At 49.5% G+C, this 24,966-nt stretch overlaps 1 protein-coding gene across 1 annotated transcript in view; it reads left to right on the top strand.

Moving 5' to 3' along the window:
- Nucleotides 1-24,966, top strand: part of LOC310635553 (venom factor-like) — a 156,409-nt gene that overhangs the window by 98,645 nt on the left and 32,798 nt on the right. The window contains exons 29-30 of the mRNA XM_083354609.1: nt 1,861-2,024; nt 3,424-3,582. Coding sequence (XP_083210735.1) covers nt 1,861-2,024; nt 3,424-3,582 — 323 coding nt within the window. The remainder of the gene's footprint in view (nt 1-1,860; nt 2,025-3,423; nt 3,583-24,966) is intronic.

Below are 24,966 nucleotides of genomic sequence, written 5' to 3'. Positions count from 1 at the left end.
TTGTTTCCCAATGGTCCCAGGCTCCATTGTCTGGAGATAAGGCAGATGTTTTCAGGTCACATTCCTCTTGCCTAGAGGGAGTGCATCTCTCCCAGAGTAGAACAAAGCAAATAATAATTCCCCTGCAGGCACCCTCCCCCAGTAGTATGGCAAGGCCCGAAAATACATAGGCTAAAACAGGAAAGGGGAAAGGGGAAAGAGTAAAGGCAAATACAATTGAGGGGCTCTAAGAAAAATAGTTTGACCCCCAAGGTCCATGGTGGCGAACCTATGGTATGTGTAGCCATCCCTGTGGCACACAGAGCCATCCCTGTGGGCATATGTGCTATCACCCCAGAGGGAAGCAGGCCCAGCTTGCTCCCCTCTGCCTCTCCATGTGCGCCTGCACTCTTGCTTTCTTTCTCTCTGCACTGAGAGTCAGGGAGCAGCTGCAAGAGCTGGGCGAATCCCCCACCCACAGTGCAGATTGCCCTGCCGCCGCTGCCTTTCTCCCCCACCCACCGTGTGGATCATGCTGCCGCTGCCTTTCCCCCCCACCCGCCACACAGATTGCACTGCTGCTGCCATTCCCACCACCATGTGGCTCGTGCTGACACCTCCCAACCCGCTGTGCACATCATGCTGCCGCTGCCATTCCCCCCACCCGCTGCACAGACCGCATTGCTGCTGCCGCCGTTCCCACCCATCCACCACACGGATCACGCTGCCACTGCCACTGCCTTAAAAAGGCCCCAACTGCCACCTGGATCTAGGCTTCCGAAGCTCGCATCCATGGCCATGGGGCAATTTTGTGGCACCTCAGTGGCCTGATCCAAGCTCTGGAGGCTTGGAAAAGGCTCTGCCACCCAGATTGGCCATGGAGGGGTGTCACAAAATCTCTCTGCAGCTCTAGATCTGGGAGGCAGAAGCCTTTTCCAAGCCTTGAAGCTTGCAGCCATGGCTGCAGGGTGATTTTATAGCACACCAGCAGCCCGATCTGGGCTCCAGAGGCCTAGAAAATGCTTCTACCGCCAGGATCTAGGGCTGCAGAGTGGTTCCTTACCTCCGCTCAGTTTGTTCCACAGTCTCATGGCAGCTGCATTAGGTGTGACATGCGAGGCGGCAAACAGCCACATCACACCGAGGGGCCGGCAGGCTGTTGGCCCCCGTGCATGCGCTGTGTGCAGGGGGGCAATGGTGTCAGGCAGCAGCCGTCCTGGCCCTTGCCTCACCTTGCCTTGCCCTGCAGCAATGGCACCCCTGCCCTGCCCCCCTGTCTGTCTTTGCCTCACAGGATGAGCCTCCTGCCCACTGTCCCACACTCCAGAGACCCCCTGGATCTCCCCCAACCCTGCCTGGCCCTCACAGGCATCCCTCCCCATGAGCAACATTGAGGTGGCCACGCCCACCCAGTCTGCCGTGACCACCACAGCCACACCCACCCAATGGGCCACGCCCACCGAGCACCTGACGATACATAAGTGGCTTTTGGGTTGCAGTTTGGGCACTCGGTCTCTAAAAGGTTCACCATCACTGCCCTAGGTAAATGGATGGAGGATTTAAAGAATTGAAGTGAAAGGAGAGGAAGACAGGCTGATTATATAGATGCAGGGGAGAGAGAGAGAGAGAGGTATAACTAATCTTTGCCTTTCTGTCAAGTTGACTCTCCTACCTAGTAGAGCTGACCATAACTGGGTATCATCAGCAACTCCATCTCATTGAGTAACCTCACCCAACAACTCATACCTAGCATCTGCTTTCGAGAAAAATAGGCAACTCAATCAATTGTTAAATTTCCCAATCTTTTCACTCCAACCAAAAGTCACCTTCAATATTTTTATCTGTTTGGCTAAATTCTGTTTCTGTGGTGTTTTTTTTTAGGAAGGAATCGTTGGGAAGAATATAATGCTCGCACCCACAACATTGAAGGCACTTCTTATGCCTTGTTGGCCCTGCTGAAAATGAAGAAATTTGATCAGACTGGTCCTATAGTCAGATGGCTGACAGATCAGAAATATTATGGGGGAACATATGGACAAACCCAAGTGAGCCTTTGCTTTATTGTCAGATTATGTGTATTGTCAGAATACACAGATTATAATCTTCTGAACTCTATTCTACTTCAGGCTGCTTAAAACAAAGCAATGGTCTGAATTGTTATATGTTTTGCCTAAAGAAGAGAAGGCAAAGTCAAGACATGATAGCAATCTTCTAATATTTGAAGTGCTGTCATGAGGAAGAGGATGTGGATTTATTCTCCGTAGTGCCTAAGGAAAAGACAAGAAACGGTGAATGGAAGCTTTACAGAGAAAGTCCTCCACACCACCACCACCAAAAAAAGAAGAAGGAGTGCTTTTCTGACTGTACTCTTTCAACCGTCTCGTTGGCATGTACAGCAAAAGAAACTCCTGGGACATTTTTCATTTTACCAAGCGTATAACTTTACTGAGAGATCCATATAGGTACAGAAAAAGCAAAGCAGTTCTAAGGTTTTGGTGTGAAGTGCAGCATAGTAAACGCTCCTTTTCCTTCCTTGGGACACCCAGTGTCCACTATCCACCAATCCAGGTTAAGCATTTTATTTTATGAAAATAGTCTGCATCTTTTGAAAGTCCTCTGCGTCTGACCTTGGAGTTGCGAGATTTTCTGATGCTGAAAACGACTCACGTAAATTCCTTTTTCCCCTCTCAGCTCCCCACACCTTCTAATCATACCCCTTCCCCCTCCCATAGCTTCTTTGTCAAGTTGTGAGTGTAAAGAAGCTCCTTGCAAGTCAACCTTGACAACTCAGCTGTTAGAACAATGCGTTGAATAGCTGCTATATGATTTGACTAATTCTGATAGACTGAAAGAAACTACAGGTTTCAACTTCAGTCATCTGTAAGGTGTTTTTTTGGCACAAAATATCCATAGGAGAAAATGCTTTGCGCTGAGAAAAGATCAGTATAAAACATGGTAGACAGAGAATTGTTTATCTCTACTTGGTTAGCAGACAAGCACATGAATCTTTTAATGTGCAGGACAAAGAAGAGCTTTTGAAAGAAAATTTTACCCAAAGATTATCTAGGGTTTATGTCCTACCTACATCCATGCTGAAATTAAGGGAACTAAGGGAAATGTCATCTATAGACTTCCCATTGTCCTAGATCTTTTAGTTCTACAGATAAAAGATTCTTTAAGATGTATGTATCTGTACATAAGTCAACTCTGTATATTTACTCATTCAATTTGCAGCCCATCTTCTCATTTATGATAAGATGATCTAACAGACAACTGTAAAAATTAGAAAGATAGTTTGGGCATTTATTGTAGCAAGCCCCAAAACCATGTTCTGTTCTATATGTTAAACATTTATTTCTCTGGTACAATACATCAGTGAATTTTCAGTTCCTTTGTGAGATACTCCAAGACAAACAATCTTATTTTTCCCTTCTCCCATTTCAGGCAACAGTCGTGGGCTTTCAGGCTCTTGCTGAATATGAGATTGAGATGCCTACTCATAAGGACTTAAATTTAGATATTGTTATTAAGCTGCCGGAACGAGAAGGACCTATAAACTACAGAATTGATGGTGAAAATGCTCTCCGAGCCCAGACAACAGAGGTACAGTTCTTTAGCAGGTGTATTTATTATCCCTTTCATTGGAAATTATTATTTTGGAGTTTAAAGTTCGAAGACAGCTTTTTTCAAGAACTGGATAAAACTATACAGAATTTAGTGAAATCAGTGAATTTAGTGAAACAACAAAGAAAACCTTAATCAGTTCTCCCTGCTGGAATTGTGATGGTTGAAGATTAGCCCATGTTTAAGAACCAGATCTGGGAGACTGGCTTAAGGCTACTGGCTTCTTTGTCAACAAACAGTGTAGTTTTAAATGACTTCCCTTTCCTCACACAAAGCTGCAAAAGGCTGTGCTCCAAACAATATTCCAAAATTGAGTCAGTATTTTCAAGAACTATTTCATCTTTGATATGAAAGAGGTTTTAATGGCTCTGGGGATCTTCTGGAGCACTTTGCAACATCTTAGTACATGACTTTTATTGATTTTCTAATATTACATCTAATATTTGAAAAGCAATGTGGCGGCTGAGTTACAATAATTCAATTACATGCGAATATCATTAGTACAAATCTCAAACTATTACAGTAAGTATCCCCTCTCTTCCCCCCTTAATATATACTGTCTCATATTTAAATTAATAGAATTCTTATTCTATCAATCAAATAAAAAATAACTTTCTGACATTTATCAATAGTTTTTAGTTTATATATATATCTTAATTGTTTTAACATTCAATCTTTTAGACAATCAGTGACCAAATAATTTTTTTCTCAATTTCAATTTCTCATTAATATTTAAATTTAACATTTAATATTTATCATTTCCAAATTTTGCATGACCCCAATTCTTTTATCACAATTCCTCACAAGGTCTAATGTTTAGGATGTCAAGTTTCCGACGTATGGGCTTTTCAAGTGACTCCGAGGCACTTAAAAGTCCTTTATTACCCTAATACACCGGTAAATGCTTGCTCGAAGGAAGCTGGAATCTGAAATCTCCACCCCTTGCACAGTATATTAAAACACAATTCTCCACCTTTCTAATTTTGTCATTAATCATATTCTCCAATTAATTTAAAGAATCAGTTTCCCTTCCATTAGAAGACCCGCCGAGGTCTTATCTTCTTTGGTTAGAGAGATGGCCTTGAAGGTGCATTCCTACTCATCCCTCCTCCCAACTTTAAACTAAAGCAATACACAAGTCTTAAAGCAATACACAAGTTTAACATATGAAATAGCTACTTCTTCATCTCTTGTCAAGCAATAACATTCGATGTTAGCAGCCTTGACATCCGGCCCCCCTTAGAAAAAGGACAGATCCTGTAATGTAAACAAAACACAAGTTAAGAACTGGTTTTTGGTTTGTTGGGGTGTTTCTCATAAAACCTTTTGATAAGTCTGTCAGCTTTCACATCAGTAGATTTTACCCAAATGGCTTCAGACAATGGGTATACCTTCCATTGTACTAGGTCAGGCATGTCCAAAGTCCGGCCCGCGGGCCATTTGCGGCCCGCGGGGCGGTTCAATCCGGCCCGCGAACAGCCCTCCCTGCTCTATGTAAATGTGGCCCTCCCACGGCCCTCCTGGCGTCACCGCCCAAACCTGGAAGACGAGCGGCGCAGGAGGGCCGTGGGAGGGCCACATTTACATAGAGCAGGGAGGGCTGTTCGAGGGCCGGATTGAGTGCAGGGAGGTGGGGTGAAGAAACCCGACACCGCCTCTTGTCCGGCTTCTCTGGCTCTGTCTCTCTCTAGCGGGGGGACGATCTCGCTGCGCCTCCCACTCTAAGGACCAGCCGGGCAGAGCCACGCAGGTAAGCCCTCCTCCCTCCCTGGTAAAAAAAAAGAAATGCAGCAAGGAGGTGCCTGGGGCGGACCACCTTTTCCTGGCTGGCCGAACCGCCCCGGGCTTGGCGCAGCGTCTGCCCCGCTGGCCAGGGAGAAAGGGCCTGCCACACGAGGGAGGGCGGTGAGAGGGCCGGCCAGGGAGAAAGGGCCTGCCACACGAGGGAGGGCGGTGAGAGGGCCGGGGAGAAAGGGCCTGCCACACGAGGGAGGGCGGTGAGAGGGCCAGGGAGAAAGGGCCTGCCACACGAGGGAGGGCGGTGAGAGGGCCGGCCAGGGAGAAAGGGCCTGCCACACGAGGGAGGGCGGTGAGAGGGCCGGCCAGGGAGAAAGGGCCTGCCACACGAGGGAGGGCGGTGAGAGGGCCGGGGAGAAAGGGCCTGCCACACGAGGGAGGGCGGTGAGAGGGCCGGCCAGGGAGAAAGGGCCTGCCACACGAGGGCGGGCGGTGAGAGGGCCAGGGAGAAAGGGCCTGCCACACGAGGGAGGGCGGTGAGAGGGCCAGGGAGAAAGGGCCTGCCACACGAGGGAGGGCGGTGAGAGGGCCAGGGAGAAAGGGCCTGCCACACGAGGGAGGGCGGTGAGAGGGCCAGGGAGAAAGGGCCTGCCACACGAGGGAGGGCGGTGAGAGGGCCGGCCAGGGAGAAAGGGCCTGCCACACGAGGGAGGGCGGTGAGAGGGCCGGCCAGGGAGAAAGGGCCTGCCACACGAGGGAGGGCGGTGAGAGGGCCGGCCAGGGAGAAAGGGCCTGCCACACGAGGGAGGGCGGTGAGAGGGCCGGGGAGAAAGGGCCTGCCACACGAGGGAGGGCGGTGAGAGGGCCAGGGAGAAAGGGCCTGCCACACGAGGGAGGGCGGTGAGAGGGCCAGGGAGAAAGGGCCTGCCACACGAGGGAGGGCGGTGAGAGGGCCAGGGAGAAAGGGCCTGCCACACGAGGGAGGGCGGTGAGAGGGCCGGCCAGGGAGAAAGGGCCTGCCACACGAGGGAGGGCGGTGAGAGGGCCAGGGAGAAAGGGCCTGCCACACGAGGGAGGGCGGTGAGAGGGCCAGGGAGAAAGGGCCTGCCACACGAGGGAGGGCGGTGAGAGGGCCGGCCAGGGAGAAAGGGCCTGCCACACGAGGGAGGGCGGTGAGAGGGCCAGGGAGAAAGGGCCTGCCACACGAGGGAGGGCGGTGAGAGGGCCAGGGAGAAAGGGCCTGCCACACGAGGGAGGGCGGTGAGAGGGCCAGGGAGAAAGGGCCTGCCACACGAGGGAGGGCGGTGAGAGGGCCGGCCAGGGAGAAAGGGCCTGCCACACGAGGGAGGGCGGTGAGAGGGCCGGCCAGGGAGAAAGGGCCTGCCACACGAGGGAGGGCGGTGAGAGGGCCAGGGAGAAAGGGCCTGCCACACGAGGGAGGGCGGTGAGAGGGCCAGGGAGAAAGGGCCTGCCACACGAGGGAGGGCGGTGAGAGGGCCGGCCAGGGAGAAAGGGCCTGCCACACGAGGGAGGGCGGTGAGAGGGCCGGCCAGGGAGAAAGGGCCTGCCACACGAGGGAGGGCGGTGAGAGGGCCGGCCAGGGAGAAAGGGCCTGCCACACGAGGGAGGGCGGTGAGAGGGCCGGCCAGGGAGAAAGGGCCTGCCACACGAGGGAGGGCGGTGAGAGGGCCGGCCAGGGAGAAAGGGCCTGCCACACGAGGGAGGGCGGTGAGAGGGCCGCATCCTGACGGCACCGCCCAAACGTGGAGGACGAGTGGCGCAGAGCGGGCGCCCCGGGCGAGCTCCGCTCGGCAGCAGCGCTGCCCGGCTGGCCGCTCCCTCGGTGCTCTTCCCTCACCGGCGCTCTTCCCTCACCAGCCGCCTCGCCCTGAGCTCACGCTCGCTTGCCGCCTCCGCTTCCCGCACCTTTTCCTGGCTGGCCGAACCGCCACGCTCCTCCCCCCGCCCCGGGCTTGGTGCGGCGTCTGTGCCGGTGCAGCGAGGCTGACGGTGCGCGCCTGGCCTGGCCAAGCGGGAGAAGGGCCTGGCGGGTGGAGTCTCTGAGCTTGCGCCAGGCAGACCTCAACGGCCTTCCCGCCCCCGGAGACGCCCCGGTGGCCAGGGAAAAAGGGCCTGCCGCGCCCTCGGATTCTCTCTGCACTGCGAGCACCGCTCGGTTGCCAGGTGGGCTCCAAGTGGCAATTTTCTTGTCCGCTGCATGGAAAGGGCTCGGCTTGAATTCTTCCCGGATGTTTCTGGTTGGTCCCCTCTCAAGTGCTAACCAGGAATGCAGGTGAAGCCCTTGGTATGTGGCAGCCGAGAAAATTGCCTTTCAGAGCCCCTTTGTGCAATGGTTCTTTTGTCAGCCAGAAACAATTGGTTGTGACCATCTACCTGGGCACCCTCTACTCTTCAGCAGCCTCAAGGCCAGGCAAGGGGTGGGCGTGCGGCGCTGGTTCTCTCCTCGGCAGGGGGGAAGGTGAGGCAGCGGCGGGGCAGAATTTGTGAAGTGGTGGAAGTGTGTGAGCTGTTACCAGAGAGTCTGACCTTGTCAAAGCAAATAACACAGTTTCCATCTTCCAAGGTCAAACAGAAAATGGCGACTATAAATAAGAAAAGGAAAGTTGACAGTGAGGGCCGCCGTTTCCAGGAAAGGTGGAAAGTGGAATTTTTTTTCACTGAAATACGGAATCGCTGTGTTTGTCTGATATGTCAAGAGACTGTGGCCGTTTATAAAGAATTTAATATCAAAAGACACTACCAGACAAAACATAGCACATATGACAAACTAACAGGGCGTGACCGCAGTGAAAAGTTGAAGCAACTTGAAGCAGTTTTAATGTCACAACAGCGATTTCTCACAAGAGCCCGTGAGTCAAATGAAAATGCCACAAAGGCAAGCTATGACGTGGCAATGTTAATTGCTAAAAATTGCAAGTCTTTTGCTGAGGGTGATTTTATTAAAGAGTGCGTTTTGAAAATGGTTGAAAATATCTGTCCCGAGAAGAAGCAAGAGTTTGCCAACATTTGCCTGGCTCGTAACACTATAGCACGGAGAATTGAAGATATTTCATCAGATATTAAGAGACAGTTGACGTCCAAAGGACAGGATTTTGACTTCTTTTCAATAGCCTGTGATGAAAGCACAGACCTATCTGACACAGCTCAGTTGCTGATTTTTTTGAGAGGGGTGGACGATGAAATAAATGTGACTGAAGAGCTACTTGACCTCCAGAGCCTTACGGACCAAACTAGAGGAAAAGATTTATTTGTTGCTGTTAGTTCCGCAATAGATGACATGAAACTGCCCTGGAACAAAATTACTGGGATTATTACTGATGGGGCACCTGCTATGGCTGGTGAACGAAGTGGCTTATCAACCCTAATCTGTAACAAGGTGATTGAAGAAGGAGGCAAAGCTATTAAACTCCATTGTATCATTCATCAACAAGTTCTCTGTGCTAAATATCTCAAATATGATCATGTTATGAAACCGGTTGTAAAGACTATTAATTTTATTCGCGCTAAAGCTCTGTACCACCGCCAGTTTAAACAGTTTCTACTGGACATCCAGGCTGAATATGAAGATGTTTTATATCACAACGATGTAAGATGGCTCAGTCGAGGGTCTGCGCTGCAGCGTTTCTACTCTCTCAGAAAGGAAATAAAAGAATTCTTGGAAACAAAGGGACAACCGATGCGAGAACTATCTGATCCTATTTGGCTGGCTGATTTGGGGTTTCTAGTTGACATAACAAAGCATCTGAATGTACTAAACACGAGTCTTCAGGGAAAAGATGCAGTGGTGAACCAGCTTTATTCACACATCAAGGCCTTTGGAACAAAGCTGCAACTTTTCCAAAGGCATTTGTCACAAACACAGCCCAATACCATACATTTCCCAGCATTGCAGGAAATAATGAACAGTTTTTCACAGGACAATATCAGTGTGCAAATGAGCAGGTATGCAGCAGACATCGCATCTCTGGCTGGAGAGTTTAAACGGCGCTTTCAAGATTTTGCAGCTATTGAAAAGGAGATCAGCCTTTTCTCCTCTCCATTCTCTGTTGACCCCGATGATGCTCCAGATCAGCTGCAGCTTGAGCTCATTGATCTGCATTGTGACAGTGAGTTACGCAGTCGTCAGCAACAGCTCTCTCTTGTGAACTTTTACCGCCAACTAGATAAGGGCAGGTTTCAGGAGATTCGGACATTTGCAAAGAAAATGCTGAGCTTGTTTGGCTCAACATATTTGTGTGAGAAGACATTCTCTACTATGAACTTTAATAAGAACCGTGTGAGGACAAGACTAAGTGACTCACATCTCCGTGACATTTTGCGTATCAAAACCACTGCCTTTGTACCAGACCGAGCCTATTTGCTGCAGTACAGATCTCAGTTTCACCCTTCACATTAGTGCAGGTAAGTTTTTTTTAAAATTTATTTAAAATACATTGTGAAAACTCAGCTGACAGTTGATCTTAATGTTATAAAATGAAAAGTATGCCATTTGCAATTAACTTGGCATAAAATAATTCATTTGCATTTAATTGCAATTGTTCAAAGAATGTTCGGAAAAATGTTCGGCCCTCCAGCATGTTCACTTCATCCAATCTGGCCCTCTTTGAAAAAAGTTTGGACACCCCTGTACTAGGTATTGCAATTTTCCCTTAAAGATTCTAGAATCAAGAATATGTTTCACTTCATAATGGGTCTGACCTGCTACCATGAGGGGTCCAGGTGCTTTCTTAGGGGGAGATCTTAAAGTGGAGGTTCGAAAAGTTTTCAGCAAGCTACAATGGAACACTGGGTGAATTTTCCCCCAAAGTCTGTGTAGTTTCAATTTTACTATGACTGGGTTGATGATTTTCACAATGTGGAAAGGCCTCAAGAATTTTGGTCCCAATTTCTTATTGGGTAGTTTAAGGCGTAAGTGTTTGGTTGACAAATAGACCTTTTCCCCAACTTGGAATGTTCTTTGGGGAGCTCTCTTTTTGTCAGCTTCATTTTTGTAGGTCTCAAAAGTCTTTTTTAAGGCCACCTATGTATTTTTCCAAACTTCTTCCCAATCCCTCACCCAATGATCAAGAGTCTGGGAAGCGGAGGGTAACTGAGGGTATTCTGGTATGGGGTTGAATTCTTTCCCTGTGGCTACACAGTGCTGCTGTGTACTGAATTATTGTAAGCCACCTCTGCAAAAGGGAGGAGGTCAGTCCAGTTTGTTTGTTGGTAAGAGACGTAGCATCTAAGGTATCGTTCCACCATTTTGTGGGCAGATTCTGTGGCTCTGTTAGTAGCCGGGTGAAAAGCAGTTGATAGGCCTTCAGATGATCCAATTAATTTAAGAAAGTTTCTCCAAAATTTCGCTGTGAACTGCACCCCTCTGTCTGAAATTATTCACTTAGGGGCACCATGTAGTTGATAGATATGTTTTAGGAACAACTTAGTCAGGCGTTGAGCCAATGGAAGTCCTTTGCAGGTGATAAAGCAAGCCTATTTTGAAAATAGGTCTATCACAATCCAAATGACAGTATTTCCTCTACTGTCGGGTAGGTCTACTATAAAGTCCATAGCTATTTCTTCCCATGGTTGAGAAGGTTCGGCCACCAGTTGCAGTAACTCAGGTGTCTTTCCTGGGATTCTTTTCATGGTGGCATATACAGTACAGCTCTTGACATAGTTTTCTACATCTCGTTTTAGTCCCGGCCACCAAAATTGCCAGTGAGTGAGATGTAGAGTTTTTAGATATCCAAAATGTCCAGCCTGTTTGACATCATGGCTGTGTTTGAGGGCATTAAGAGGAAGAGCTTCAGGCAAGTACAATTTTCTCCCCTTGTAAGCCAGACCATCCCTACATGTTAGGGAAGTCTGATTGTCTTTAAACCATTGATCAGTGAGGAGTTCTCGCTTTATTTTCTTTACCCCTGGGTCATCAGGATTAGGGGTCCTGCGAGGTGTGAGTTGGGCCGCAGTTTGTGGACCGGGGATAATTGCCTTGTGAACTTCTTCATGTTCGCTCTTGTATTGTGGCAATCAGGAGAGCGCATCAGCTAGGAAGCTTTTTCTTCCTGGTATGTACTTTAGAGTAGTTAAAATGGTTGAAGTACTGTGCCCATCGTACTTGTTTTGGGGACAATTTGCAGGGAGTTTTTAGTGCCTCTAAATTTTTGTGATCTGTCCATACTTCAAAAGGCACCTTGCTCCCTTCTAAGTAGTGCAGCCAGTTTAATAGCCCCCACCTAATAGCGAAGGCCTCCTTCTCCCAGACTGTCCATCTCCTCTCGCTTTCAGTAAATTTCTTAGAGGTGTAAGCACAAGGTTGCAGGACCCCACTTTTATTATTTTGCAATAACACTGCTCTGACTGCCATGTCACTGGCATCTGCCTGAATTACAAAGGGCTCCCCTGGTCAAGGGTGCTTTAGGACTGGTTCAGCCGCAAATAGTCTTTAAATTCTCAAAAGCTTTCTGACAACTCATAGTCTATGCTAGCTAGAGGTAGAGCAATCTCGGCAAAAGAGGGAATAAATTTATTTATTTTTTTATTTTAATTCCATTTATATCCCGCCCTTCTCCGAAGACTCAGGGCGGCTTACAAGCTTAGCAGTAGCCTTCATTCTATGTATATGCCTGCTTATTAGGGCTTTCACACACACACACACCAAGCGGCATTATTACAAAGTCAGCTTAATTGCCCCCAACAATCTGGGTCCTCATTTTACCTACCTCGGAAGGATGTGTTGTGACTCAGGGCCAGCCTGTGGGTCCGACAGCCGGCTCCGATGTATTGGATGACTCAGATGAGGGGGAGGAGGGAGACGAACCGGCTGATGATGGTTTGGAGACTTGGCAGAGCTCCCAGCCGGGGCCCTCTTCTCAGCTGCGTGAGCCCGATAGTGCGGAGGATGATGACCCACAGCTGGTCCTGTTCAAGGACGCCCAACGCAGGAGGCAGTCGAGCAGGACCAAGCAGAGAAAGGCTGCGGGTCTCCTCGGGAGGAGGCACAGGGAGACCATGCCCTGAGCTCTAAATAAAAGGAGTGTTTGGGGAAGGGCTGGTTGCTGAAAGCAACCCTTCCGCTTGAGGATTCAAGTTCCAGTGTTTTTGTTTCTTGTTCTGCTAATTGACTAATAAATCTTGGCAGACGCTTTTCAGCCTTGGACGCTCTCCAGTCTCTTCTGTTTGAATAGGGGTTTGCCTTACTACAAGGTCGGAAGAGGGCTGGTTCAGAACAGTTTGCTTTCAGCCTCCCACCCCTTATTACTACGATGGAGCAGCTTCGTGCTGAGAATGCTCAGCTCACCCAGCAACTCACTTTGCTGGCAGCTCAGGTGGCTCAACTGCAAGCTCAGGTACATGCTGCACCCCCACCCAGGAGGAAATGTCAGATAGCTATGCTGGATAAATTTGCTGGCAATCCAGAACTGTTTCCTGCCTTCCTGGGACAATGCCAGCTTTTTATCAGCGTGAGAGCAGCTGATTTCCCCACTGACCGGGATAAGGTGGGGTTCGTGTTGAGTCTTCTGTCGGGGGATGCAGCTCGTTGGGGCACGCCTTTGCTGGCACAGCCTAGCCCTTTGTTGGATAACTTTGGGGGGTTTTGTGACCATATGCGCCTCATGTACGAGGACCCAATTAAGGCGCAGACCGCCACCCGACGCCTGAAAGCTTTGAGGCAGGGTCAGCGCCCCCTACAGGCCTATATCAGTGATTTCCGGCTGCTTAGCCAGGATTCCGCCTGGAATGAGGCTGCGCTCGTGGATGCCTTCCAGGATGGCTTGTCGGAGGAGGTGTTGGATGAGCTGGCCCGCGTGGACATTCCCTCAGACCTGAATGGGCTGATCCATCTTTGTCTGTGGATCGATGCCCGGCTGCAGCAGCGAAAGAGTCGCCGTGCCACCCCACAGACCCCTGCCGCTCCTGTTGTGCGTGAGCCCCCAGTCCAGAGGGAGGAGCCAATGGAGCTGGGTGCCGCCAGGTCCCGTCTCTCGGTGACGGAAATGGACAGACGACGATCGGGGGGGTTGTGTTTTTACTGTGGGGACCCTGGACATTTGGCTGCTTCTTGCCCGAAGAAGCGTCAGCGGGCATCAGTGACCAAGCCTGCCCCGAGAAAGTCTTCTACTTTGCTGTCGGGAAACGGCCCAAGCCCGATCTAGACGGTGTGATAGATCGGGCGACCCACAACGACCACGCCGAGCGACGCCGTTCCGACGGTGCCTGTGAACCTCCACGGCATTTGATTTTGGAGGCACGTCTGATCCTTCCTGGCAAGCCAGAGGGGATTCCGGTCCATGCCTTAATTGACTCTGGGGCTACCACTAACTTTATGGACTCGGCCTTCGTGGCCAAATGGGCTGTTCCCCAGTGTCCGGTGGATCCGCCCATGCTTGTGGAGACCATCGATGGTCGAGTGCTCCTGTCCGGGCCTATTACGGCCGCCACGCAACCCGTGTGTATGGCCATCAGTTCTCATGTGGAGGCCATCCAGTTCTACATCACTTCGGATCTGCACTTCCCCGTGGTCTTGGGTCTGGCGTGGCTCCGGGCGCATGATCCACAGATCTATTGGTCTCAGAACTTAGTCACCTTCCCAAGTTTGCAGTGCGTGGACCACACCCGCCATATCTGTGCCGGCCAGGTGGAGGGTTCCCCAGGGGTTTCCTTGCCTCCCGAACTGTCCGACTTTGCTGACGTGTTCAGCGAGTCAGAGGCGGACCAATTACCCCCGCACAGGCCCTACGACTGCTCCATTGATCTAGTCCCTGATGCGCCTCTCCCAGTGGGGCGTTTGTACTCCATGTCGGAGCCCGAGTTGGCTGCATTGCGGGACTTCCTGACAAAGAATTTGGCTCGTGGTTTCATCCGGCCCTCGTCCTCGCCAGTGTCTGCGCCCGTGCTCTTCGTCAAAAAGAAGTCGGGCGAGTTACGGCTTTGCTGTGACTACCGGAAACTCAACGCCATCACGGTGCGTAACCGCTACCCGCTGCCCCTCATCCCCGAGCTCTTGGACCGACTCCGGGAGGCTAAGATCTTCACGAAACTGGACCTGCGTGGAGCTTACAACCTCGTCAGGGTTCGGCCGGGTGATGAGTGGAAGACGGCGTTTGGTACTCGCTATGGACATTTTGAGTACACGGTGATGCCGTTTGGCCTGACCAACGCCCCCGCTGTGTTTCAGCATTTTATGAACGACATCTTTCGAGATCTGTTGGACCAGTTTGTCGTGATTTACCTGGACGACATCCTGATTTACTCCCCGTCGCGTGAAGTGCATCATCAGCATCTCCGTCAGGTCCTGCAGCGCCTCCGGAAACATCGGCTGTTTGCCAAGTTGGAGAAGTGCCAGTTGTACCAGGTGACCATCGATTTCTTGGGTCACCGCATTTCTCCTGAGGGCATCGCCATGGAACCGAGTAAAGTTGAGTCGTTGCAGAGTTGGCAACCTCCGCGTCGCGTGAAGGATGTTCAGCGACTTCTTGGATTTGCCAACTACTATCGAACATTCATCCCTGGCTTTGCTGCCTTGACAGCCCCCCTCACCCGGCTCCTGCAGAAGAAGACTCGGTTCCAGTGGAACGCCCCCGAACAACAGGCGTTCCAAGCTTTGAAGGACGCCTTCATGAAGGAGCCCATCTTGAAGCATCCTGACCCGCAACGGCCGTTTGTCGTGGAGGCGGACGCCTCCGACATTGCCATTGGGGCCGTGTTACTCCAGGCAGCGACGCCCAACGGTACCCTTTTCCCTTGCGCGTATCACTCTCGGAAATTGAATCCCTCGGAACGCAACTATACCATCTGGGAGAAGGAGCTGCTGGCCATCAAGGCGGCGTTCGAGGCTTGGAGGCATCATCTGGAGGGGGCGCGGCATCAAATCGAGGTCCGGACGGACCACAAGAATCTGGAAAGCCTGCAGACCGCTCGGAATTTGAACCAACGCCAGATCCGGTGGTCCCTCTTCTTTGCGAGGTTTGACTTCCGGGTGCAGTACATACCAAGCGGGCACAACCAGAGAGCGGATGCTCTGTCCAGGAAGCCCGAGTACACCCGAGTGGAAGACAAGCTTCCGCCCAGGACAGTGATCCCCGTCGAGTCTTTTGCTGCGGTGCGGGAGCCGGTGGATATACGGGCTCGGATCCGGGAGGCGCAGCAGCAGGAGGCGTGGGTGGCTCAGCGGAAGGAAGAGGTGGGGCCAGATTCGCCTTGGTCGGTCACGGATGGACTTCTGTATTATCGTGACCGGCTCTATGTTCCGGGAGGGCCACTCAGGGGACTCGTCCTCAGCCAGTGTCATGATAACCCGGCTGCGGGGCATTTTGGCCTGTTCAAGACTCTGCACCTGGTCTCCCGTACCTTCTGGTGGCCCCGAGTCCGACACGACGTCCAGTCTTATGTCACCTCCTGCATCCCATGCAGGCAGGCCAAGTCAGCGACAGGGGCCCCGCCTGGTTTACTGCAGCCTTTGCCAACACCCAAGAGACCCTGGGGGGCTGTGTCCATGGACTTTTTGACGGATCTACCCCCATCCTCCGGCTTCACGACAGTGTTTGTGGTGGTGGACATGTTGACCAAGATGGCGCACTTCATCCCCTGTCGCGGCTTACCGTCAGCTCGCGCCACTAGTCGCATGTTCATCCAACAGGTGTTCCGGCTGCACGGCCTTCCAGATAGAGTCGTCTCCGATAGGGGGGCCCAATTTACAGCCCGCTTTTGGCAGGAGTTGATGCGGGCGTTGGACATCAAGGTTTGCCTCTCGTCCGCGCATCATCCTCAGACCGACGGGGGTACCGAGAAGGTCATCGGCATCTTAGAGCAGTATCTGCGCTGCTACGTTAACCTGCAGCAGGACAATTGGGTGGACTATTTGGCCATAGCCGAGTTTGCCTTTAACAACTCACAGCACACCTCCACGCAGATGACACCGTTCTTGGCCAACGTGGGTTATCACCCCCGGTTTTTCCCCCTTTCTCCCGTGGACTCACCGGAGCCGGCAGCGAACGAATTCATGGCGGAGCTACAGGCGATCCATCGGTTGGTGCGACGGCAGCTGGAGAAGGCCAAGGCCGACTACAAGAGGTTTGCCGATCGGTCAAGAAGGGATACGCCTCCACTATCGGTGGGGGATCGGGTCTGGCTGTCCACCCGGAACCTACCATCCACTCGGCCGGCGAGAAAGCTGGACCACCGTTACCTTGGACCATTCCCAGTCGAGGCCGTCATCAACCCGGTCGCCTATCGTTTAACTCTGCCACGTTCCCTGCGCGTGCACCCCGTCTTCCATCGGTCCTTGTTGGTCCCCGAACAACCGGCTTGTCCACTTCACCAAGCGGAACCTCCCCCATCAGGACCTCGTGATGGTGGCAGCACCCCCGAGTACGAGGTCGCCAGCATCCGGGATTCCCGCTGGCTGAAAGGTCGCTTCCAGTACCTTATCGAGTGGAAAGGGTACGGGCCGGAGGACTTCACATGGGAAGACGCGACCGCCGTTCATGCCCCTGCGTTGGTGACTGCTTTTCACGAGCAATTCCCATCCCGACCGCATCCGGATCGGCAGCCCCGGGGGAAGGGCCCTGCGGTGCGGGATAGTGTTGTGACTCAGGGCCAGCCGGTGGGTCCGGCAGCCGGTTCAGATGTATCGGATGACTCAGATGAGGGGGAGGAGGAGGGTGTGGAAGACGAACCGGCTGATGATGGCTTGGAGGCTTTGCAGAGCCCTCAGCCGGGGCCCTCTTCTCAGCTGCGTGAGCCCGATAGTGCAGAGGATGATGACCCACAGCTGGTCCTGTTCAAGGACACCCGACGCAGGAGGCAGTCGAGCAGGACCAAGCAGAGAAAGGCTGCGGGTCTCCTCGGGAGGAGGCACAGGGAGACCACGCCCTGAGCTCTAAATAAAAGGAGTGTTTGGGGAAGGGCTGGTTGCTGAAAGCAACCCTTCCGCTTGAGGATTCAAGTTCCAGTGTTTTTGTTTCTTGTTCTGGCAGACGCTTTTCAGCCTTGGACGCTCTCCAGTCTCTTCTGTTTGAATAGGGGTTTGCCTTACTACAAGGTCGGAAGAGGGCTGGTTCAGAACAGGATGGAAGGCTGAGTCAACCTTGAGCTTGGTGGGATGTGAACCTGCACTAATTGCAGGTTCACATTGCAGCTGGTGTTACTTAAGGAGGCATTAGCCCACTGCTCCACCAAGGCTCTTGGTTGACGGTAGAAGTTGGCAAACCCTAAGAAGCTCTGGAGCTGTTTGCGGGTTTTGGGGGGCTGCCATTCAATTATGGTTTTTACTTTGGCTGGGTCCATTTCGATACCCTCATTGGAGATTCTATAGCCAAGATAATATAATCGGATTTGGTGAAATTCACATTTCAACAATTTGACATAAAGTTTGGCATTCAATAGTTTCTTTAACACTTCTCTGACCAGTCTTATGTGGTCAGTCATATTTGCACTGTATATCAGGATGTCATCAAGGTATACTAGGACCCCTTTGTGTAGGTGTTCATGTAGGACCTCATTAATCAACTGCATAAATATGGCTGGGGCCCCTTGCAGTCCAAATGGCATGACTTTGGATTGGTAGCACCCCAAGGGGCAGTTGAAGGCTGTCTTCCACTCATCCCCCTCCTTTATTCTTACCCAGTAATATGCTTCTCTCAGGTCTAACTTGGTGAAGACGCTCCCCTTCACCAGGTGGGTTAACAAGTCTTTCAGGAGGGGGAGAGGGTATTTATTTTCCACACTCACCGTGTTTAGTCCACACAGAGATGTAGAGACCCATCTTTTCTCTTTGAACAACACAGGGGCTCCCACAGTAGACTTGGCCCGTTCAATGAATCCCCTCGCTAGGTTTGTATCCACATATCGCTGCATCTGCTCCATTTCAAAGGGAGACATAGCATACATTCTTGGTCGGGGGAGTTTGGCCCCTGGTAACAGTTCAATGGAACAATCATTGGGACAGTGAGGAGGCAAAGTGTTGCATTCTTTTTCACTAAATGCCTTCGCTAGGTCCTGGTACTCGCTGGGGATAAGTGGCTCGTCAGGTGGCCATAAGGCAGCCATGTGCACTCGCTCATTGGGTGGGCTAAATTCTCCTGTAACATCAGTTGAATCAATGGGGGGATCGGGCCCTATGTCTCACAGTTCTCATTCCCTTTTCCCACCAGATCAATGGCTTCCATTTGTCTAGCCAGGCTAGTCCTAGAATCACAGTCTCAGACATCTTTGGAGCTACCAAGAAGCGAATAAATTCCCAGTGCTCACCTATTTCTAGGCGTAAGGGCTCTGTTAATTGTGTGACTAAAGTCCCTCCCATTAGGGAGTCATCGGCTTGTTCAAACCTCACAGGTTTGGACAATGGCTTAGCCTGTATGCCCAGTCTCAAGGCGCATGACAGACTAATGATGCATCAGGAACAGCCAGTATCGACTAGCACTTTCAGGTCTACTTGTGCCCCTGACTTAGGGGCTATGAGTTTAGCAGGTAATAAAAAAGGTAGAATGCATCCACTCACCATCGGGTCCCCTTCATCGTCACTGTCAACACCGGGTAAAGTGGGGGTGGGTCCGGTCGGTGGCCCAGCGTCCTCCTGGGTGGGGCATGTAACCTGGATAACAGGCTCCTGGGTGACCCAGTTGGACTTTTCTCTCAGTGGCTGTTGTGCGGGTTTCTTCCTCGTTATTGGATCTGGTCTACTCTGCTGTTGCGGGTAAGGAACTGGGCAGGTTGCTGCTCGATGTCCCTGCTGTCCACATCAAAAGCACTTGATTGGCAGACATGTAGGTGGTCTAGGTCTTTCGGCAGTAGCAGTCGTTGGGGGTTTTCAGGGAGGTAGTAGCCATCTGGATCCTGGTTTTGGCGCAGTTTCAGGTGGGGGAGGCTTTTTATAGCGGGCGAGCTGGACATCTAATTTTCCCACTGCCTGGTACCATTCATGCAGCTGGTCGGGTACAGCTTGTTAGATACATGCCTGAGAGAGGTGGTCATCTAAACCTTCTCTAAAAAGATGAATTATTGATTGCTCAGGCCATCTCTCTATCCGACCTGCTATCTTTCGAAACTCCCGCACGTACTCTAGGACAGGCCGGCCAGCTTGCTTTATCTTATGGATTTGTTTTTCTGCTTTGAGGGCAATGGATGGGTCCTCAAATCTTTCCCTCAGCCCCAGGTCCTCCAATTCAGGGGCCTGCTCGTTATATAAATTGTTCAACCATTCAGATGCTTCTCCCTCTAGTTTGGATGCAATCACATCAACCATCGCACCCAGGTCTGAGTAAGTGTGACCCCAGCAATTCAAGTGAAAGTGTATTTGGTTGAGGAAAAAAATCAGTTTCTCTGGGTCCCCATCAAAGGTTGCTTTGAAGGGTGGGCTCATCATTGCTTGCTGGGGCTCCCATTGCTGCTGGGCCCATCCTAGTTGTTGGTTCAACAGCTGCTGGGGCCCCCATTGCTGCTGCCCCCCTTGGTTGTTGGATCAACTGTTGTTGGGGCCCCCACAGCTGTTTTTGTGCCCCCAGTTGCTGCTGGCCCCCTCCTGGTTGTTGATTCACCAGCTGCCGAGGCCCCCACTGCTGCTGTTGGACTCCCAAATGCTGTCTACCCCATTGGTGCTGTTGTAGGCCCAGGGGTTGCACGTTTGGGCCCTGCTGCTGCCTCCCCTGCTGTGGTTGTCTGAGGGGAGGGTGCTGTTGGTCGGCTGGACATTGTGGCACCATCTGCTGTTGTAGGCCTCTCAATGGTTGTTGGATGGGCGGGGGTTGCTGTTGTCTGCTCTTGATTTTGGCTGCAGGGAATGGTGGCGCTCTTTGCTGCTGATCTAACAGTCTCAAAGGCTGTGGTGCCTCCCTCACTTGGGGGCCCCTCAGTGGCTGCTTGGCACTCGGGGGTGGTGACCAGTCTCCATGGGATTGTTGTTCCCCAATTAGCTGTTTCCCTCCAAGCTTCTGCAACACCTCAATCTGCTGCAAGGCCTCTATCAGCTGATTTAGGCTCAGAGGTTGCTGCCCCTCCTTCTGTGGGGGCTGCCACACTGCCCACTGCTGAGGGGGCCCTAGTTCCTCTTCCTCTGTGGGACTGGAGGCCCTAACAGGGAACTCCAGGGGTTGGAGGGCTGTTAGCTCTGTGAAAAGGGGGCTGGGGGCCTCTTTTGGTAGGAGCTGTTCTGCTCTTCTCACTTCTAGTTCTTCAAACTTTTCTGCTAAATTGTCGACTGATTGGCTTTGGGCTGCAGACGGATATTTCCACTCACCCGCGCCTTCGATCTCAGCTGGCCTGGCTGCTCCGCACTGGTCTGGGGAATACGATGTGCAGGATTCTCTTTGTTGTCGTCCCACCTTCTCTGCCTTTGGAGCCTTTGGGGATGGCCTGGCTGCACCGAGGCTCCTGGAATCTCTGCTGGGCTTAATCCACTCTGACGACCAGACCAGTCCTCCTGGTTGTTTGGGTCTAGCTCCCAGCTGGGAGGATTGCTGAAACTCTTTCTCTGCCAGCTTCTTCGCTGGCCCTTCCCCCACTGGGGTGGCTGCTGGTGCCAGGGAACTGGCTTCAGGCAATTTTTCTCCCTCCATTATGGGATCTTCCTCAACTCTTTGCCAGACAGCCTCCCAAACTTGGAGACAGTGAAGGGAGGTCGGGACTCCCTAATTAGTTTGAAAAGTAGTGTTGATTCCAGCTTGATGTCAAGTTTCCAATGTATGGGCTTTTCAAGTGACTCTGAGGCATTGTTTACCTTAATGCTGTTGCCAGGGAGCTGGCTTCAGACAATTTTTTTTCCTCCATTGTGGGATCTTCTCCAACTCTTTGCCAGACTGCCTCCCAAACTTAGAGGCAGTGACGGGAGGTCGGAACTCCCTAATTAATTTAAAAAGTAGGTAGATTCCAGCTTGATGTCAAGTTTCCGACGTATGGGCTTTTCAAGTGACTCTGAGGCATTGTTTACCTTAAAAGTCCTTTATTACCCTAATACACCGGCAAATGCTTGCTCGAAGGAAGCTGGAATCTGAAATCTCCGCCCCTTGCACAATGTATTAAAGCACAATTCTCCACCTTTCTAATTTTGTCATTAATCATATTCTCCAATTAATTTAAATAATCTGCCCAAGGCCTTATCTTATTTGGTTAGAGATGGCCTTGAAGGTGCATTCCTACTCATCCCTCCTCCCAACTTTAAACTAAAGCAATACACAAGTTTAACATATGAAATAGCTACTTCTTCATCTCTTGTCAAGCAATAACATTTGATGTTAGCAGCCTTGACATAGGATGCACATCCTATCTATATATAATTTTCAAATATCTTAAATTTAATAACCAAAATTTCTTTTACTTCAATGTTTAATACTTCCTCTCTCTTCCTCTTTATTTCTACTATCTAATATTTAAACTAATATTTTTTTTTCTTACTGCTACATAGAGACCTATTTATTACATTCATCAATAAGATTTTAGCTTATATATATCTTAATCATCTTTACCTGACCTTTACTTACAAATCAATATTCAGATTTAACTGTTAGTAATTATAGTTCTAAATTTTACATGACCAAAATTTTCTTTATCTCAATTCATAACAATATCTTATATTCAAAATACACATCTTATCTATTTAAGTATATTCTATTTTAATTCTCATAAGTAGGTCAAACCCCCATTCTTTTTCCGTCTTATTCTAGCTTTCTTTCTTTGCCAAATCATCTTCCATGTCCATGCTTCTGGGTCATCAAGCAAATCTCCTTCTATTATTTGACGTTGCAGAAACCATCCAGTAGCCGTTTTTTTGAGAGGACTAAGCAGATCCAGCAGGTTGTCTCTTTATTTTTACATCTTGACGTAATTGTCCTGAACTGTTTGTCTTCTCTTCCATCTGTTTTTCTTTTTGATCCTCAGGTTCCTTCTGATTTGTATAAGAAGTCTTTTCCTTTTTCAATGTTATCAATTTTTTTTCTGGATTTTCCATGGTCTGTATTTGTTGAGTAGTTAAATCTTCTGTCATAGTATTTAATTGTTCCACTTTTTATGTTGTATTCTATATAGATGATTCTTTAATTATAGTCATAGTTTGAGTTTCCATATCTGGGCTGCCTTCTTGTTTTTTTCTGTACCTTCTTATTTCTTCACCAGCTGTAAGGGGATTTTGAAATTGCTTTCAACATAACAAGAATTTGTTCCTGATCTTCTTCCATAGGATCCATTATTTTTTCAATGTTTTAAACTCCCCTGGGTAATCAGTCACTGCTGTTTCTAGAGGGAGGACTAAGATCTCCCTTCCCTCTCCACAGGGGGAAAATACTTTAGCACCTTATGCAGGTACAGAAAATAGTTAGGATTTAAGATAGGTAGATCTCCCCAGTCTCTTCCACGCTGCTTTAAAGTTGCCTGATGGTAGGTGTGACTTCGGCTGTCTGCAGCCTAGTGATGAGCCATATTTCTATGGCTGGTCTTTCGCCCACCACTTTGGAGGATTTCGCTGGCTCTAGTGGGAGAGCTACCACTCTCCCACGATCCAGCAAGGGCCCCTTGTTGCGGGTTGCCTCTACAGGGCGACTTTCCCAGTGATGCAAAACTGGATGGGGAAGATGGAGCTTGTCTTCCAGGCATCCATGGTGGCCATGCAGCAAATCAGAAGTCCATTCTTCATGTGTTTTAGTCTTCAGGACTTTGATCATCTTAGTAGCTCTTCTCTGAATTTTTTCCAAATTGTCAATATCTTTTTTGTAATATGGTGACCAAACTACAGTATTCCAGGTATGGTCTTACTAGGGTTTTATAAAGTGGTATTAATATTTTACGTGATTTTGATTCTATGTCTCTGTTTCTACAACCAAGGATTGTATTAACTTTTCTGGCTGCTGCTGCACACTGATGACTCATAGTCAAGTGATTGTCCACTAGAACTCCAAGGTCCCTCTCACAGTTACTGTTTTTAAGCCAGGTTTCACCTAATCTGTACTTGTACCTTTGATTTTTCCTGTCTAAATGTAAAACTTTGCTTTTCTCCACACTGAAACTCATTTTGTTGGATAGGGCCCATTGTTCAAGTTTGTCAAGTTCTGTTTGGATCCTGAGTTTGTCTTCTGAGGTGTTTGCTATTCCTGCCAGATTAGTGTCATCTGCAAATTTGATGAGTTCCCTTTCAGTTCCCTCATCTAAGTCATTTATGAAGATATTGAAGAGTACTGGGCCTAAGACAGAACCTTGTGGTACCCCACTGCTTACTTCTCTCCATGTGGATGTAATGCCATTGAGGACTACTCATTCAGTATGGTTTGCCAGCCAGCTACAGATCCATCTGGTGGTGATGTTGTATATTCTACCTTTTTCTAGCTTACCAAGGAGTATGTTGTGGTCTGTCGAATGCCTTACTGAAATCTAAATATACTAAGTCCACAGCATTTCACTGATCTACTGGTTTAGTCACTTTATCAAAGAATGAAATAAGATTGGTTTGGCATGATCTGTTTTGAACAAACCTGTGCTGGCTACAAGATATAACTTTGTTTGCTTCTAGTTGTTCACAGATCTGTTTTTTATTATCTTTTCTAGGATCTTCCCAGGTATTGATGTTAAACTGATGGGTCTGTAGTTTCCTGTACCCATTTTCCCCCCTTTCTTAAAGATGGGAACCACATCAGCCCTTTTCCAATCCTCAGGTATTGCCCTGGTGCTCCAGGATTTTTGAAAGATATGGTGCAGTGAGATAACATCTACCAGCTCATTCAGAACTCTGGGATGCAGTCTGTCAGGTTCCAGTGATTGATATACACCAGGGTTCTCTTACCATTTTCCTGCTTATTCTAATTTTTGTTTCTAGTTTGTCTTTTGCTGTGGGTTTTTTGGTATGTTGGACTGTAGTTTCTTTTTGTGTGAAGATTGATGCAAAGAATGAGTTAAGCAGCTCTGCTTTCTCCATGTTGCCTGTTATTTCCTTTCCATCCTCTCTCTTTAGTGGATCTACAGTTTCCTTAACTTGTTTCTTGTTGTTAATATGTTGGAAGAAACTTTTTTATTGTCCTTGATATCTGTTGCAAGTCTTTGTTTGTTCTGAGCCTTTGCTTTCCTGACTTCATCTTTGCATGTTCTGGCTGTCTGCTGATAATTGGCCTTAGATATGTGCCCCTCTTTCCATTTTTTGTATTTGTCCTTTTTGTCTTTCAGTTTGTCAGAGAGATCTTTGTGCGGTCATATTGGTTTCTTCATGAACTTCTTGCTTTTCTTTTTCAGTGGTATTGTGCTGGTCTGGGCTTTTATGATCACATTTTTCAGAGTTCCCCATGCTTCTTGGGTTGTTTTCCCCTTTAGGATTTTCATCCATGGAATCTTTCCTAGGTTCTCTCAGTTTGTTAAAATTGGCTTTTTTGAAGTTTAAGACACTGGTTAGATTGTTTACTATTGCTAGTGTTTGCATTATATTAAATTCCAGTATGACGTAGTCACTTCAACCCAAGGTTCCAACAACTTCAACTCCCTCTATCACTTCTTCTCTATTAGTAAGAATTAAGTTCAGTATAGCCTTACATCTAGTTCCTTCCTCCACCTTTTGGATGATAAGGTTGTAGGCTAGGTTGGTTAGGAATCTGATCTCCCACTCACTGCAGAGTATGTCTCCCAGTTGATATCTGGATAGTTGAAGTCTCCCAT

This window comes from Vipera ursinii, assembly GCF_947247035.1.
Source record: "Vipera ursinii genome assembly, chromosome: 2".
Taxonomy (NCBI): domain Eukaryota; kingdom Metazoa; phylum Chordata; class Lepidosauria; order Squamata; family Viperidae; genus Vipera; species Vipera ursinii.
This window is presented reverse-complemented; position numbering and strand designations above follow the sequence as displayed.